This window comes from Melitaea cinxia, chromosome 20, assembly GCF_905220565.1.
Source record: "Melitaea cinxia chromosome 20, ilMelCinx1.1, whole genome shotgun sequence".
NCBI classification, from domain to species: Eukaryota; Metazoa; Arthropoda; class Insecta; order Lepidoptera; family Nymphalidae; genus Melitaea; species Melitaea cinxia.
In genome coordinates, this window is record NC_059413.1 from 7,474,255 (window position 1) to 7,489,742 (window position 15,488).

Below are 15,488 nucleotides of genomic sequence, written 5' to 3' on the forward strand. Positions count from 1 at the left end.
TTGCTTAGTAGGGAATATATCCGCCAACCCAACGCCACACTTCACTTTTCTTTCTCCATTGTCACATAGGAACAACTTAAATTATTCACCTTTAAACCCAAATAACGTCTCTGTTTGTATTAGTAATATAGAAATCAGTATAGATTCAATTAAGAAATTATTAAAGGCATTGGACTTAACCAAGGGTTCAGGACCAGACCAGATTGTACCCATCTTTGCCGTCAAATGCGCTGAATCAATTTCCGTGCCTTTATCTATTATATTCAAGCGCTCAATCTCGGAGGGACTCGTACCTCGTATTTGAAAATCCGCATTTATTTCCCCGATACATAAAAGTGGTAGTAAAAATGATGTCAAGAATTACAGACCTATATCTAAATTATGCCTCTTCGCTAAAGTGTTTGAACGCATAGTGTATTCTCAAGTTTATCAATCATTATCATCATTCTTTATTCCAGAACAGCATGGATTTTTAGCGATGCGTTCTACTTCGTCTAATCTTTTATCTTTTACAGATTTTGTTACAACTGGCATGGATTCTGGGGGTCAAGTTGACGCAATTTTTACGGATTTTAGCAAAGCTTTTGATTGCATTGATCATCAAATATTGCTACAAAAACTTCTCTTTGCTGGAATTCATGGTAATTTATACCGATGGTTTACCTCCTATATCGAAAAGAGATCGCAAGCAGTAGTAGTGAACGGATTCTCATCAAACTGGAATAATGTCCCTTCTGGAGTTCCCCAGGGATCATTGCTTGGGCCCTTGCTTTTTAATATTTTTATAAACGATGTAGCCTCCTGTTTCCAACACTCTAACTTCCTTCTGTACGCCGATGACATGAAAATATTTAAAAATATCGATTCACCAAGCGATTCTAAGCTATTACAGGAGGATTTGGAACGTTTCGAGCAATATTGCCTTCGTAATAACTTACAGCTAAACATTCAGAAATGCTAACTGTATGACTTTCACTCGTAAATTTAAATTCCTGAAAACTCTATATAAATTTACACATCAGGTGTTACACAGGGTAAATGAGATCCGTGATCTGGGTATTATGCATGATTCTAAATTAACATACGACAGGCATATAGACCTGATCTGTAAAAAGGCTAATAAAACTATGGGCTTTGTTTTTCGGTCAAGTTCCCAATTTAATAGTATAAAGGTAATTAAGGTCCTTTATTGTTCCTTGGTGCGTAGTATTCTCGAGTATTGTTCACAGGTTTGGAATCCACGATATAGTGTCTACATTGATAGGATTGAGTCCATACAGCGTAGATTTTTGAAATATCTACAGTACAGGCTGGAAATCAACGATTGCAATTATGAGGCAAGGTGCCGTAGACACCATTTACTACCCTTACGGGAACGGCGACAAATTGCCGACGTTGTCTTTCTAGCCAAAATTGCTCAAAACCGTGTAGATTCTCCACATTTACTCTCGAAGATTAATTTGAGGGTGCCTTATAAAACATCTAGGCAACCTATATGTTTGGACATTCCGCAGTCCGCATCAAATTATAGACAAAACTCTTTTTTTATTCGTGGCGCTAAAAGTTTAAATAATGTGGTGGAATCCACTCAGCTTGATCTCTTTACTTCTTCAACACTTCATTTCAAAACTACTTTGACGAACACTTGGTTTGACGGCTCTCGAACTGATCCGTAGGTGGCATTTATTATTTTAATACAACTGTATCGGGTGAACAAGCTTTTGTAATTTAATTGTGAAAACATGTAATTGGTGTATAGTTTTCATTTGGATATGTTTTTTTTTGTAATGAAACACTGTTTGTTTTCCGAATAAATAAAAATAAAATAAAAATAAAATAAAATAAAATAAAAACCCGCATTCCGCACCGTGGTGGATTAAGCTCTGATCCTTCGTTTGATCATTGCGTTTGTTACCGATATAAAATTGTCTGTCATTTTTTGCGGGGGGAAATCACACACATGCACACTTTATCTAATTCCCACACAAAAATAATCCTCTGTCACTGCGAAACTCACACATACTAAATTAAAATCACACTTACATTTTTCACACACACATAGATACATTCTGTGTCATTACAGTATAATGACACGCCGCAACTACACTTACAAGTTGCTTACAGCCGTGGTTGTAACAACTGTCGATATGCATTATCGATAAATTCAAGTACCCGGTTAGGGAAATAAGGTTTTTAAAGTGATACAAAGGTAAGACGTTATTATAAAAATAGACTTAATTTATTATATACTAAAAATCATCATTCATCATCATTATCTACAATAACTGTATTTGCACACGAACGAAAAAAAAAAACTGACTTCAGTTACATCGCCAAGTAATACAATATGCGTTATATTTACGCGTTATTAAAGCTTACTCAAAAAGTTGTTATCAGGTCTCGATGAAATTTGATCACGACCACATGATAAACATCAGCTTTCTATTAAATTAAAAATCATTAAAATCGGTCCACCCAGTCAAAAGTTCTGAAGTAACATACATAAAAAATACAATCGAATTGAGAACCTCCTCCCTTTTTGGAAGTCGGTTAAAAAGTGTCGCGACAGCATGTGTCTAACTATTATAATTATATCACAATACGTTTGGTGCAACGTTGTTGTGCCAAACAATGCCAGTCTACAATAAACGATTTAAAGTTAACATACATTTTGAGGAGTTGATGATGTACACGGTGATGTCAACGAATCGGGAATAGGGAGCGTAGCACTAATGGCATCATAAGATAATAGCTTGTCATCTGCTAGATTGAATGATTTGTTGATGACTCTGAAAGGATTGACATTGTTAATTTTCAAAGTTGATAAATCTAAGCTTCATTTTACTACTATGACTAAGGTGAACCATATCTTGATTACCTTGTACATGAGACAAAAAAAATCTTATGGAACAAAAACAGTGTGGCGTTAGTGTTGGTTTGGTGCCCTCGACTAATACTTCTATTGTTCGCCAAAATTTGAAAGTTAGTGGTATTGATATGATCTGAACAAATTACGCTATTTTTTGTAGGCATCCAAGTTAATCTGTTATTACAACTTTTTTTCCATGTATCCCTTAAATTTGGATTTTTAGAAGACCTGCCAAATTTTTATATAAAACATTACGGTCGAAGTTCACATTAAGTGATTCTAGTAAAATGTATCAATACTCATAGTACGTGTATTATATTTAATTTAATGCAATTTTATTATATAACTATGTTTATAAAAAAAAGCTAGCAATATAATATTTTAAATAAATCAAAATCTCAAAAATGTCTGTCTCCTCTTTTGCCTTTGCCGTTTTTATCGATAACCATCTACAAACAAACCGGTAACAACACTATCGCTCGGCGACAGTGACTTCTCGGAAATAGACTCCGATCAGTCGCTCGACCGATCCGCATATTGTATGAGGGCGAGCGGCCTGTGTTGGTAAACAAATCGAGTCAACACGACCGATAATATTTGTAATTTTTAAGTTTAAAAAGGGTTTAAAAGAAGTATACAAGTAATAATGTGATTAAAATGAAAGGTAACGCCATGTTATAGTAAATTTGACGTGGTAGATCTTTTTTTGCAGCAAAAAACAGAACAATTTGGCATTTTTTGAAGGACGTTGATTCAATCGCGCAACTAGATTTAGTCTAGTGATCAGTGCGGCTGCAACTAATTTTATTGTATGCATATGGCCATTTGGCCTTATACCTTGACAGAGGGGAACGCCTGTACATGGCTACTCCCCTCCGTGTTGCTCTTTGGATTGAAGCGATATATCGCGTACATGTATCGATATTTTTTGAAATATCAATTTATATCGCCACTACTACTCTTTATAATTTATATAGTGATACTCTGTGATACACTCTTTGAGTCTGTGCCATGGAGCATAGAGAACTATGCTCCATGGTCTGTACTTTGAGGTCTTTGACTTTCGTTTACGCTTAGTGCTCCCACACACATACAATTAAGTTGGCCGACTAACGAACAACTAAATTGCGTAGGTGTGCGTACGTTTACAATTTAGTTGATCAACTTTATTTTGTTGGTTGCTTAAGGGGCCTACTCAAAGCACTGCCTGCAGGGCCCTGCTTGCAGTGCCACTGCCGATCGTATTGTATGTATGCATGCAGGGCCGATATTTTAATTGTTCACCCTGTCGCAGGGCCGCAGTGTCGTTCTGCCAGCCCGACACACGATCTCCCCACTCCGTAAACTGCAATCAGGGACATGTGTAGCTCGGTCGGGCCGATTTAGACCACCATTTTGTTTACGTCGGTACATTGCGACGTTTGTCTACTCTATTTGACCTGGGGTTTGTCTTGTCAGTGGTTGTCATTTAGCAATTAATCAGTTAGTTGGTGGTTAGTTGGTTTGGTTTTATTATATTATTTGTTTGGCTCTGTTTTCTTCAAGAAAAATGAGCCAGCGAGAAAAAGACGTGTGGAGGGACGTAATCTAATTGTATAGGGATTTGCCATGTCTTTGGAAAACTAACCACGATCATTATCATAACAAAGATATGCGGTCGCAGGCTATGTGACTTTTACATGAAAAATATAAAACTTTTTTACACCAGTGCTTCCTTTTTTTCTTTTGAACGCTACAAGTACTCAATACAGTCAAACCCAATGCTATTTTTTGGTGTTTGAATAATGTAGGAGCCATTTATAAAAACTGACGAATTTAGGCAAGGACAAAGAGAATACAAGTGAACACGACAACGTATGCCGCGTAAATGATTTGCAGTGCTTTGTGGAGCAACATCCTCTGCGGCAGTAACTGCAAGCAGGCCCTGCAGGCAGTGCTTTGAGTAGGCCCCTTTAGTTGGAGAAATGGAGATAGTCAGCGAGCTTGTTTATGGTAACCGTGCTAATGAACAGTTGGGCAACTTTTCAATTGTACGTCGATCGGAAGTGAATTTCGATTCTGATACGATCGGTATCCAATTAATTAGTTGGACAACTTAGTCGGAGAAGATGTGTGGGCTTCCATATGTAATCTATGCATATGTCACTATATCTATTAGTATACTCATTACTCTGCGATTTAGTCGTAACTTGGTCGTAACGGCGTTCGGCCAACTTAATTGTATGTGTGAGGGACCACATAAAATACCTACTGCTTACGGTTTCGGTGCTCATTCTATTTTGTGTTTTAGTTCGGTTGTTTTAATATTTACATTAAATGTCGTTTTTATTCTATATAAGTTATAAAAGCTAATTAAGATTTCTCAGGAAGTTAGGTGAGTTATTTCGGTAAATATAGATTTGGATTTATTTAACACGTGCCTGGATAGGCAATAAACAAAATCGTCTCATGATGTCAGTTATTTTAAGTGAAAATTTGTTAAAGTAATGACTACAATATATTAGGATTATAAAGTGATATTTGAATTATTTAGAATTAAAGCAAACACCAATGAAAATCATAGAAAACAAAATACACAGTCATACTTTTACGTTATTCGTAATCAGATACAAACTATGAATATTATTTTTTAAGTTCATAGTTACTGGGTATTGTTTAAAAAACACGACTGTAATTTTACTTTTTTTCGCCAAAAATATAGATGATAATAATAATATATAAGCAAAAACTATGTACGAAAATTGGGCGAATGGAGGAGTATGAAATTTCGCACACAATTTATATTATTATTATTTAACCTTTATTGCTAATAGAGTTAACAACGTTTTACACAATTCATGTTGATCGACAATATCTCAAAGATACTTGCTAACATCTATCCGCATGCCTTTGGAACACAAAGGTCTCTTCACACTCCTTCGACTTCTCCCGGGACAATGCAGCCCTCTGCCATAAGGGGCCTGCAGCCCTTCTAATCTCGTCTGACCATCGCTTTCTTTGTCTTCCTCTCTTTCTTCTGGTATGAAATCTAGGGGTCCACAGGGACACATCCCTCGTGTATGTACAGAGTATATACGCAAATACTCTATATGTGTATACAGAATATTTGCGTATTGTGTGTATTAACATAAATAAATCAGTGTAAAAACAGCACTCATGGAGTAAAGCATTTTGCACCTTAACTCCTCCTATATTATTGTACGTGTACAAACAGTTCCGTACAATATTTTTTTGGTCCTTCGAAGTATCTCTGAGCATGTAGCCTACCCACCTTCACTTCAGGGTTTTTGTTTTTGAAATTCATCTTCCACTTTTGTTATTTTTCTTATATCCTCCACCCTTTTGCGATCTCCTTTCATACAGCCCATTATGCTTCGTTCCATAGCCCTCTGACAAGTAACGAGTTTTTGGCCTTGTTTTTGTGTTGTTAAACATGTCTGGTGTCCCATAAGTTAGTATTGGTAGTGTACAGGTGTTGTATATTTTTCTTTTTATATTTCTTTCATCCTCCTGCCATTCATTCATGCCTCCCGTTTTGTTGATTTGGTGTATCATACATTTGATTCTTCTGCATGACCTATCCTGTTTTGTATTGCGACTAATTTCTTTGCTGATATTTATTATATTTTACAGCACTGCTTTATCTTTCCTGTTCTTTAGTAGTTTCTTTCTCTCATTGATGAGTTCGAGTGTCTTTGATGTTAGTGTGTTTCTCTTTGATTTTGTCCTTATCTCTGGTCTATACATATCACTTATCGCTGAGTTATAGTTTTGCATCTCATTTGTTTGTTTGGCAGTCTCTTTTTTACATTTTTGTTATAACTCAGGATAAACTGAATGATGTTGCCATTGTTTTTCTTAAAGTTGAGGTTGTTTATTACATCAACATTTTAGAATGATCTAGGTCAGTTGCTCATAATATATATTATAAAGACAATCTCGTTGTGGTATCTTCCATCAGGGGACTTCCATGTCCATTTTCTGGATGATTTTTTCTTGAGGAGATTGTTCAATATGGTCACATTGTTTTAGCGGGCCATGTTTATGACTCTTACCATTCTCACCATTTAATTTCTCATTCCTGTGCCGTATTTTCACTACAGGACACGTCTGCTCTAACGGCCATTGGTCCAGCGACAGAAATTATAATTAATTTTATAATTATAATCAAACTTACACACTTATAAACAATAAAGTCTATAATTTAAATTCATTATGGTCAAATTAAGATCACTGGGCGACCACTAGTAATAATAATTCGTTGACTCGTTTCTACATCAATACATATGTTCTTTAGTATATATTCAATATAATTTTTTCAGATATTTAAATCCAAATCATGATGTATTCTGGTGAAGAGATTGCAATAAATTTGTAAGTTATTTTTTTGTTATATCATATGTACATATATGTATAAATTAAAAGATACTCTTAATTTTTTTAACATCTTAGTTCTCCCAACAGTTATATCTATAATATAAAAATGAGTCGCTGAATGTGTTGCTAAGCGCAAAACTCGAGAACGGTTGGACCGATTTCGCTAATTCTTTTTTTAAAATATTCCTTGAAGTACGAGGATGGTTCTTACGGAGAGAAAAATTCTAAAAAAAAAAATTTAAATTTCCTGAAAAAGTCTAAAAACAACACTTTTCTATACTCCCATACAAAAGATTTGTGATAATACTTAAAAGTCAATTTGAACTTTAATACCATACGATAAAGTTTGTGTTAGGCGATACGAAGTTCGCCGGGTCAGCTAGTATATAATATACATAAGCTATATTTTTTTCAGTGACCTTTTTGATGGGGATCTTCCAAAGGAATTAATACCTGTAAGTATATACTATTCCAGTTTAAAATAATAACTCATTAATATCTATTTACTTTGTGTTATATAATTAACTATAAACTATATGTGGTTAGGGTTTGTCCAAACAAACGACCAGCAAACATCTTAATGCCTATTTCAACATTTTTATCACGATGCTTGATTTTCTTAAATGTAATCGGTTTATACTGTTAATTCAAAGTATAGTAGTTTCATTTATTGCTTAAAGTGTGTCATCATTACAGCCTATACAGTCCACTGCTGGACATAGGCCTCCACAAGTTTACGTCAAAAATAACGTGAACTCACGTGTTTTGCCCATAGTCACCACGCTGGGCAGGCGGGTTGGTGACCGCAGTACTGGCTTTGTCGCACCAAAGACGCTGCTGCCCGTCTTCGGCCTGTGTATTTCAAAGCCAGCAGTTGGATGGTTATCCCGCCATCGGTCGGCTTCTTAAGTTCCAAGATGGTTGTGGAACCTTGTTATCCCTTAGTCGCCTCTTACGACACCCACGGGAAGAGAGGGGGTGGCTAAATTCTTTAGTGCCGTAGCCACACAGCACTTAAAGTGTGTATTTAAGTTTAATTTCAAGTTATTATTACCAAAAAAAACCTCTTGATTTATGGGTATTTACACTAAAATCTCATCACATATCACTAGATAGGGTTAAAAAGTTGCTAAAAAACAACATGTGGTTAATGGATGACCCTTTGCTGTGCATTACTCTATTATGAGAAGCAATAGACAGTTAATATAGTAATTAGTTATATATTGAAAAAGATGAGTGATAATTTTTAAAATATATAATTAATATACAGAGAAATACATATAATACATTATTAAAAGAATAGTTAAAAAAATAATGTTTACATTGAATTGTAAATTTTTGGATATATAATTATATTAAAATTAAATTTAACTTAATGATAAGAGTTAAGTAAAAATAAATTTGAATAAGTTTATATTTAAAAAAATATATATATTTCAGTTGACACCAACCGGACCACCCAGCAGAGTAGTTTTTCCCGGAATATATAATTTCGCTGTGGAAATTGATGGATCACATACACAAAAGAAAAAGTATTTGGTGAGTATAGTGAAAATTTTCCACATATCAGACACAGACACACACAGACTTATAGCATCAATAAACCTAACTAGGCGAGGACATAAGGTGGAAATTGACTTTGTAATGAGACTTGGAGTACCCCCTTAGAATGTTTTATCATTCACTTGACTTTGTTATTGCCAGCCTTATTGGTACATATTTATTTAACTCAGCTATTTTTCCTTGCTACTGTGTCACTTGTACATACTCTATCTACTCTATTGGCATGCCATGACATATAGCCCGCCTATGCAGGCTGCAACTGACTAGAAATTGTCCACATGCATTCAGAGCTTAATAACAGATATATCGCTGAGGGTGAAGGTATCACTGTCATTTTCTCCCTTACCATTTCATGCCAGTCTTAGAGTAGAACTGTTGAGCATATACACCTGATACTCTTATTAGCATCTCCTTTTGCGATATCACATTCTTGCAGAAGACCGTAACGATTGTCTACTTGACACTGAGAAATCCTAGCCTATTTTCTCCAAATACTATTCTATTAAATCTCAGTTGTTGATCTATAACGTGGACGCCATATGATTCTATCCGTACAATTCTGAATACAGACAGCAACAAGGTGAATTCTGTCTTTCATACCAAGACTTCCTAAGAAGCGGTGTTTAGAATCCTCGGAGAGAACTGAACGAACTTCAGTCTCAGTACTACCTCTCTAAGTCTTTTTTCGAGTCCCCGGGTTATAAGTTAGAGTATAGTAATTTTGGGGAGCTTATTATGTATGTGTTACAATTTTATTAAATGATATGTTTGCAATCTTTTCCTAAAACATAAGTATTGTTTTTTTAGTATTCCCATCAACTGAACAGGATATACGTGAACATGGACTGCGATTTCTCCGTGGGTTTTAAATGGGACAGGGTTTCAGAAGATGAATTTCTGTACGTCCGTGCTACGCCCGTTTTTTCTGAACTCTCTCAGGCACAGAAGAGAGTGGAGAGGTGTATACAGCATTCTCATGAATCATTCAATAGTTGTGAGTGTTTAAAAAATTTAATTTTTTTTAAAGGTTTTAAAGGAAAAATAACGTTTTATTAAGGACCTGTTTATTAAATTGAAATTGATCTTAAGTGGCACAGATGTGTACAATATAATTCTAATATTTTTGTACTAAACAAAATCTCCGTTTTAAATACCTTACTCAATAATAATTGTGTTTGCTGACAAACGAAAACAAAACCGACTTCTATTATGTACATCGGCAAGTAATACGTCGAAGAAGTCGAGAAAATAGTCAAATAAATACCCGTTATCAAAGATTACTCCAAAAGTTGTAATCAGATCTCGATGAAATTTAAATGTGACCACATGATAAACATCGGCTTTAGATTAAATTAAAAATCATCAAAATCGGTACACCCAGTAAAAAGTTATGCAGGTTTTCGAGGGTTTCCCTCAATTTCTTTGGGATCCCATCATCAGATCCTGGTTTCCTTATTATGGTACCACACCTAGGATATCTCTTTTCCAACGAAAAAAGAATTATGAAAATCGGTTCATAAGCGGCGAAGTTATCCCCGAACATATAATCTAATATATTAAATTCTCGTGTCGCGGTGTTTGTAGCTCAACTCCTCCGAAACGGCTTGACCGATTCTCATGAAATTTTGTGTGCATATCGGGTAGGTCTGAGAATCGAACAACATCTATTTTTCATTCCCCTAAATTATAAGGGGGGGGGGGGGGATTGAGGAGGTTAATAAAATATATGGTAAAACAACGTTTGCGGGGTCAGCTAGTATATATATAGGGTCGAATTGAGTAACCTCCCCCTTTTTTGAAGTCGGTTAAAAAAGAAATACAGTAACTTTAGATTTTATTTTATTGTGAACACAGTGATAGTTATATTCTTTGACTATCGGATTAGTTAAGGTACGCTTTGTGTGCACTAATATAAATGTTCGTATAGGCCAGGGATTTCCAGACTATATAAAGCAAGGGCACTTATTGCCGAAATGACTTCAGATCTCATAGTCAAAATACTATAAAAATCCATTTTTATTTTTTCTACTGGTACAAAATATTTATCAATTAAATAAAGTTTTTACATTTACATTGACAAATACGAGTATAGTATAAAAATTATTAGGGATAACTCGAAAACTACTCGTCAGATCTCGCTTAAATTAAAATAGAACTCTAGCATCAGCTTTTCAATAAAAAAGAAAAAAAAAACAGAATAATCAAAATCTGTATACCCAGTAAAAATGAGTTAAATAAGGATGCAGTCGAATTCAAAACGTCCTGCTTTTTTTGTCGTCGGTTAAAAGTGCAGTTTCCTTTATGTCGCTCAAAAAGTAGCCAAGGGGTCGAATTCCTCAAGTTAGGGAATCCCTGGCCAGTACAATTGTTTCCGGAGCAGCGCTGGACGCGCGCACGGAGCAGCACGTGATCAAGAACGTGCTGCGCTCGGCGCGCGCGGCCGGCGTGTTCTACTGCGGCTGCGCGGACGTGCCCGACTCGTGGCTGTCCGTGCTCGTGCGCCTCACCGCGCCGCAGACGCACGCCTTCCACTTCGTCTGCAAGAACAGCTGCTCCTCCGGCATCAACCGCCGCCCGATCGACATCATCTTCACTCTCGAGGACATGGCGTGAGTACACCCCATGCGCACACTTATGCCTATCGCAGCTTACATCAAACGTTGGAAGACGCTTTTCTATTGTAAAAAATTTATATCAATAATTGTTTTTGTTCTTGCCATAACCCTAAAAGTTAAAAAAAAAACACTCGTATCAAAATGTAAAAAGTAGTGCAGTATTCTAGACACAAAACATTATAAACTCCTTTAATCCTCAGAAGTTTTCTTCTAGTTACTGCTACACTCGCGTGCAACTGAATCGAGTCAAGCCGTAATCCCACCAAAAACATTTTCATGTAAAATGTTACCAAGACGAGATCATATGGCTCGCACTGTCAAAAAGTTATCAGATATCATGTAGAACCAAGCTTCTAACTCTACACGCCCTAACTTCACAAACTCTACACCTTAGTCAAAATATGTGGCTTGGCCGTTTCGTTACTACCGGCTGCCGATGTTGTAGATGACGACTTTCCTGTCTCATTTATATAAATATATTTTCTCTTTTTATTTTTATTTGTATTATATGTATATCAATTATTCTTCTTCTTTTTATTTTTTCTTTAATAGAACTATTGTATTACAGAAAAGTAAAAAACAGTGAAAAAATTTTCCACCTTACGCCCACGTGACGGTAGCGAAGTGCTTTTCGTTTTTTTTTTTGGTTCGTCTTGGCGGGGGCACTACCGTGCCCCTAGATATTGGTATTAAAGTTCGATTTTTAGGAAAATGGCTTATCCGATTTTCTTGTTTTTTTTTTGTTTGAAAGCCTAATCATTTCTCTTAAAAAATGCTATCCTAATGAGAAAAATCTGTTGAGTATTTAATATTTATTGATAAAATTTAATTTTACAGAAATGCATAAAAAATGAAGAAAAATGAAAACAACAACATAATGCATAAAAAAACATATTTTTGATAAAAGTAAAGAAAATTAAAATTTTCAATACTTTGTATTGCCTTCCCTAGCTTTTATAACGGCTTGCATGCGATTTTTCATTGATCAAAAAATTGATAAAATCTCGTAATCTAATATCGTATTCCATTTTTCCTCTAGCGCAGTTTTGAGCTCGACGATGCTTGATGGAGCCGTATCTTTAGCTCGCACCCTCCGTTTGAGCTCGTCCCATAAATGCTCAATGCAATTCAGATCAGGACTGAGGGCTGGCCACATCATCGTCTCAATTTGCACCTCTTGAAGAAACTGGCGAGTGACACTTGCTGTATGGCACCGAGCATTATCATGCATCAATAGAAAATCTTCTATGTACCCTGCATAAGGCACAACATGACCACCACACATGGCACGAAAACCAGCTCGGTCTTCCCTTCATATGATATTCTAGCCCACATCATGACTGAACCACCACCATATGATACTGTTTCAGCGAAACAGCATTGAGAGAACCGTTCCCCTGGACGCCTGTATACTCGGTCTCTTCTGTCGTTGCCATGGAGACACATTCTGCTCTCGTCAGTGGAAGGACGGAACAGGATGGAACTCCATTGCTCAATAGTCCAATTGAGGTGTTCACGAGCAAATTGAAGTCGGGCTTGACGGTGAGCTGCGGTCAGTTTCGGGCCTCTGGCTGGCCGTTTAGGAGTTAAATTGGCTTTTTTCAGGCGTCTTCTAATTGTCCACTGACTGACAGTCACTCCTCGAACCCTTCTGAGTTCCTGTTGCACATTAACGCCCGTGAAATGACGATTTCTCAACGAAGTGGAGACAATGAAGCGATCGTCCGTCTCAGATGTGCTCCGGTGTCTATTGGTTTGTGGTCTCCGAACGAAGCCACCAGTCTCTTGAAACCTTCTGTATACTCGTGAAACAGCTGATTGGCTCATGTTAAGTTCACAAGCGACTTGCCGTTGATTATGGCCCGCTTGTAACAAAGCTACAACTTAGGCCGCTGCTTCTGAGGTAATGTCCATTGGATCGCGATTTTAAATGCCGGGAGTTTAAGAGAGTCAACGTCTAACGAGTGACTGATAAGAAATATGGGTCACGTGAGCTTTATACATGATTTAGTCTCGCAACTTGTGGGTACCGCAACGAGTAATTTCTGTAACGCTCATGTTTGACCGTATTTATTTAAAAAGTTTTGTCATTGTTTATTTGAAAATTGCTAAATTTATCAAAAAAAAAATGTCTTTCGAATAAAAATTTTTTTACGAAAATTGGATAAGCCATTTTCCGAAAAATCAAACTCATATACCAATATACGGCTTGAGTCGATTCAGTTGTACGCGAGTATAGTTACTACTGATTGTCGAGCCCGATTTGGATTACATAATTATAAGAAGATACTATAAAGAAAACTAGAGTTATTTTTTAACTAACACACAGAAAGATCTAACTATAACACATAAAGCTCACTAGGGTCTTTTTTGTTTAAAATGTATTTAATAAATAAGTCAATAATATAATGTAGTCTAATATCGTTTCCAGCGGCAGAGTGCTCGGTCGCCAGAGCGTGGGCGCGCGCGTGTGCTCGTGCCCCAAGCGCGACCTGCTATCCGACGAGAAGAAGCCGTCCGCCGGTAAACGACCGCTGTCTCCTCCCGCGCCGGCCCCCGCAATCCCCCTGCCCCCCGCAACTCCCGCGGTCCCTGCGAACACTGGCCCTCCACCCACGAAGCGGCGCCTTCGTGACGTCACTGACGAGGACGTCGTTGTCAATCTACCAGCGGTAATAATCTTTATTTACTCTAAAGATTTTAAGTGACGAAGTGATGAGAGTGACAAGGTTGATATACTATTCTACCTATATCTTATAAACAGCTAAAAGCTCAGTAAAGCGAGACCGCTCAGTATTGTTTAACATGATTTTTTATATGGTTTCATAAGAAGTAAACTTCAAAAATTCGAAAGGAAACGTAAATCTCATATCTCTGTATGTAAGTATACTTTTGCTTTCATTATTTTGTCTATTAAAAATGTTTTGTTCTAGATGCAAGTGTACGGCTCAAGAACAGCGTTGACAGGGCTCACAGTTATGATAAATATGATGAAACAAACTAGAGATGCTAAAGTTAACCACACTGACCTCCGAAACTGTATAAACGAACTCGAAAACTTAGTGGAGAGAGAAGAATTTCAAATTGCGAATGTCCGAGACTAAACTACGTAAACACAAAACTTGCCACACTAAAAATATTTTTTATCTATATTTAAAACTATATGTTGCGATGTATTTTCACATTGTCAATTAGCGACAGGCCATATAAGTTTAGCTGACTGGTCTGTAAAATAATCGAATAATCGGCTGATTAGTTGGCTAAGGCAGTAGTGTTTTATTGCTCAAATCATAATCTTTGTTTCTGGTTGATATTAATGATTAAATGCTAAGTAGGGTCTGCTGCTAAGTTATATTTTAATTGATAATGAATACCATACACTAATAATGGTAGAAAAGATTTAAATTTTAATTTTTTTCTTTATTTTTACTGGACTTACTATATACCATATTTGTAACTCCCGATATTTCGGCGACCTTGCAGATGTCATGGTCGTCACCTGTGACCACGGGGTAAGCGTTAACTACAAATATGGCTTCAAGGTCAGCTTTGTCTAATAGTCGTAACATCTCTTTGTTGTCAATATTTTTATATCGCAACTAGGCCTATTATAGAAAGTGTTATACTGTATGAATGAATAGTATGTCATTAAGTAATAGTTAAGTTTACACTATTTTTAAGAACTTATTTTCAGGTACTGTAAATATGGAGTACCTTAAACTTAAAATGTTTACAAGCTTATTAGTATTATTTTGATCTTGAAAGTGAACTGAATATACAAATTAATAATTTCTTAAACATTTTTTATGACAATTTTACGTATAGTTTTAGATATCTTTTAGATAGGCTTAAAACGTTACAATAACTACACTAGTAAAACACATATTTTTATTATGATTACGATATGTACCATTTTTTAAAATTAGGATAATTATTATTAGTTACGTAATAAATGGTAGTCATATTGGCATTGCTTCAACATAATCCTGTGGTATAGACAAGTATATGGACGCCGAATATTAAGTATACGTCGACGTAAAAAAGTTGCTCATAGAACTCGTTGC

General features: G+C 36.1%; 1 protein-coding gene across 1 annotated transcript; it reads left to right on the forward strand.

Moving 5' to 3' along the window:
- Positions 1-5,042: 5,042 nt before the first annotated feature.
- On the forward strand, positions 5,043-14,528 carry LOC123663701 (cellular tumor antigen p53). Its single transcript, XM_045598368.1, has 8 exons — positions 5,043-5,243; positions 7,192-7,243; positions 7,662-7,701; positions 8,687-8,785; positions 9,617-9,800; positions 11,187-11,418; positions 13,856-14,096; positions 14,358-14,528. The coding sequence occupies exons 2-8, from the start codon at positions 7,209-7,211 to the stop codon at positions 14,526-14,528; spliced, it is 1,002 nt and encodes a 333-aa protein (XP_045454324.1). The 5' UTR covers positions 5,043-5,243; positions 7,192-7,208.
- Positions 14,529-15,488: the final 960 nt, after the last annotated feature.

Coding starts and splice junctions, on each gene's coding strand:
- LOC123663701 (XM_045598368.1), top strand. CDS start 7,209: ATGATGTATTCTGGTGAAGAGATTGCAATAAATTT. Junction 8,786..9,616: donor CACAAAAGAAAAAGTATTTG/GTGAGTATAGTG, acceptor TTGTTTTTTTAG/TATTCCCATCAACTGAACAG. Junction 11,419..13,855: donor TTCACTCTCGAGGACATGGC/GTGAGTACACCC, acceptor TATCGTTTCCAG/CGGCAGAGTGCTCGGTCGCC.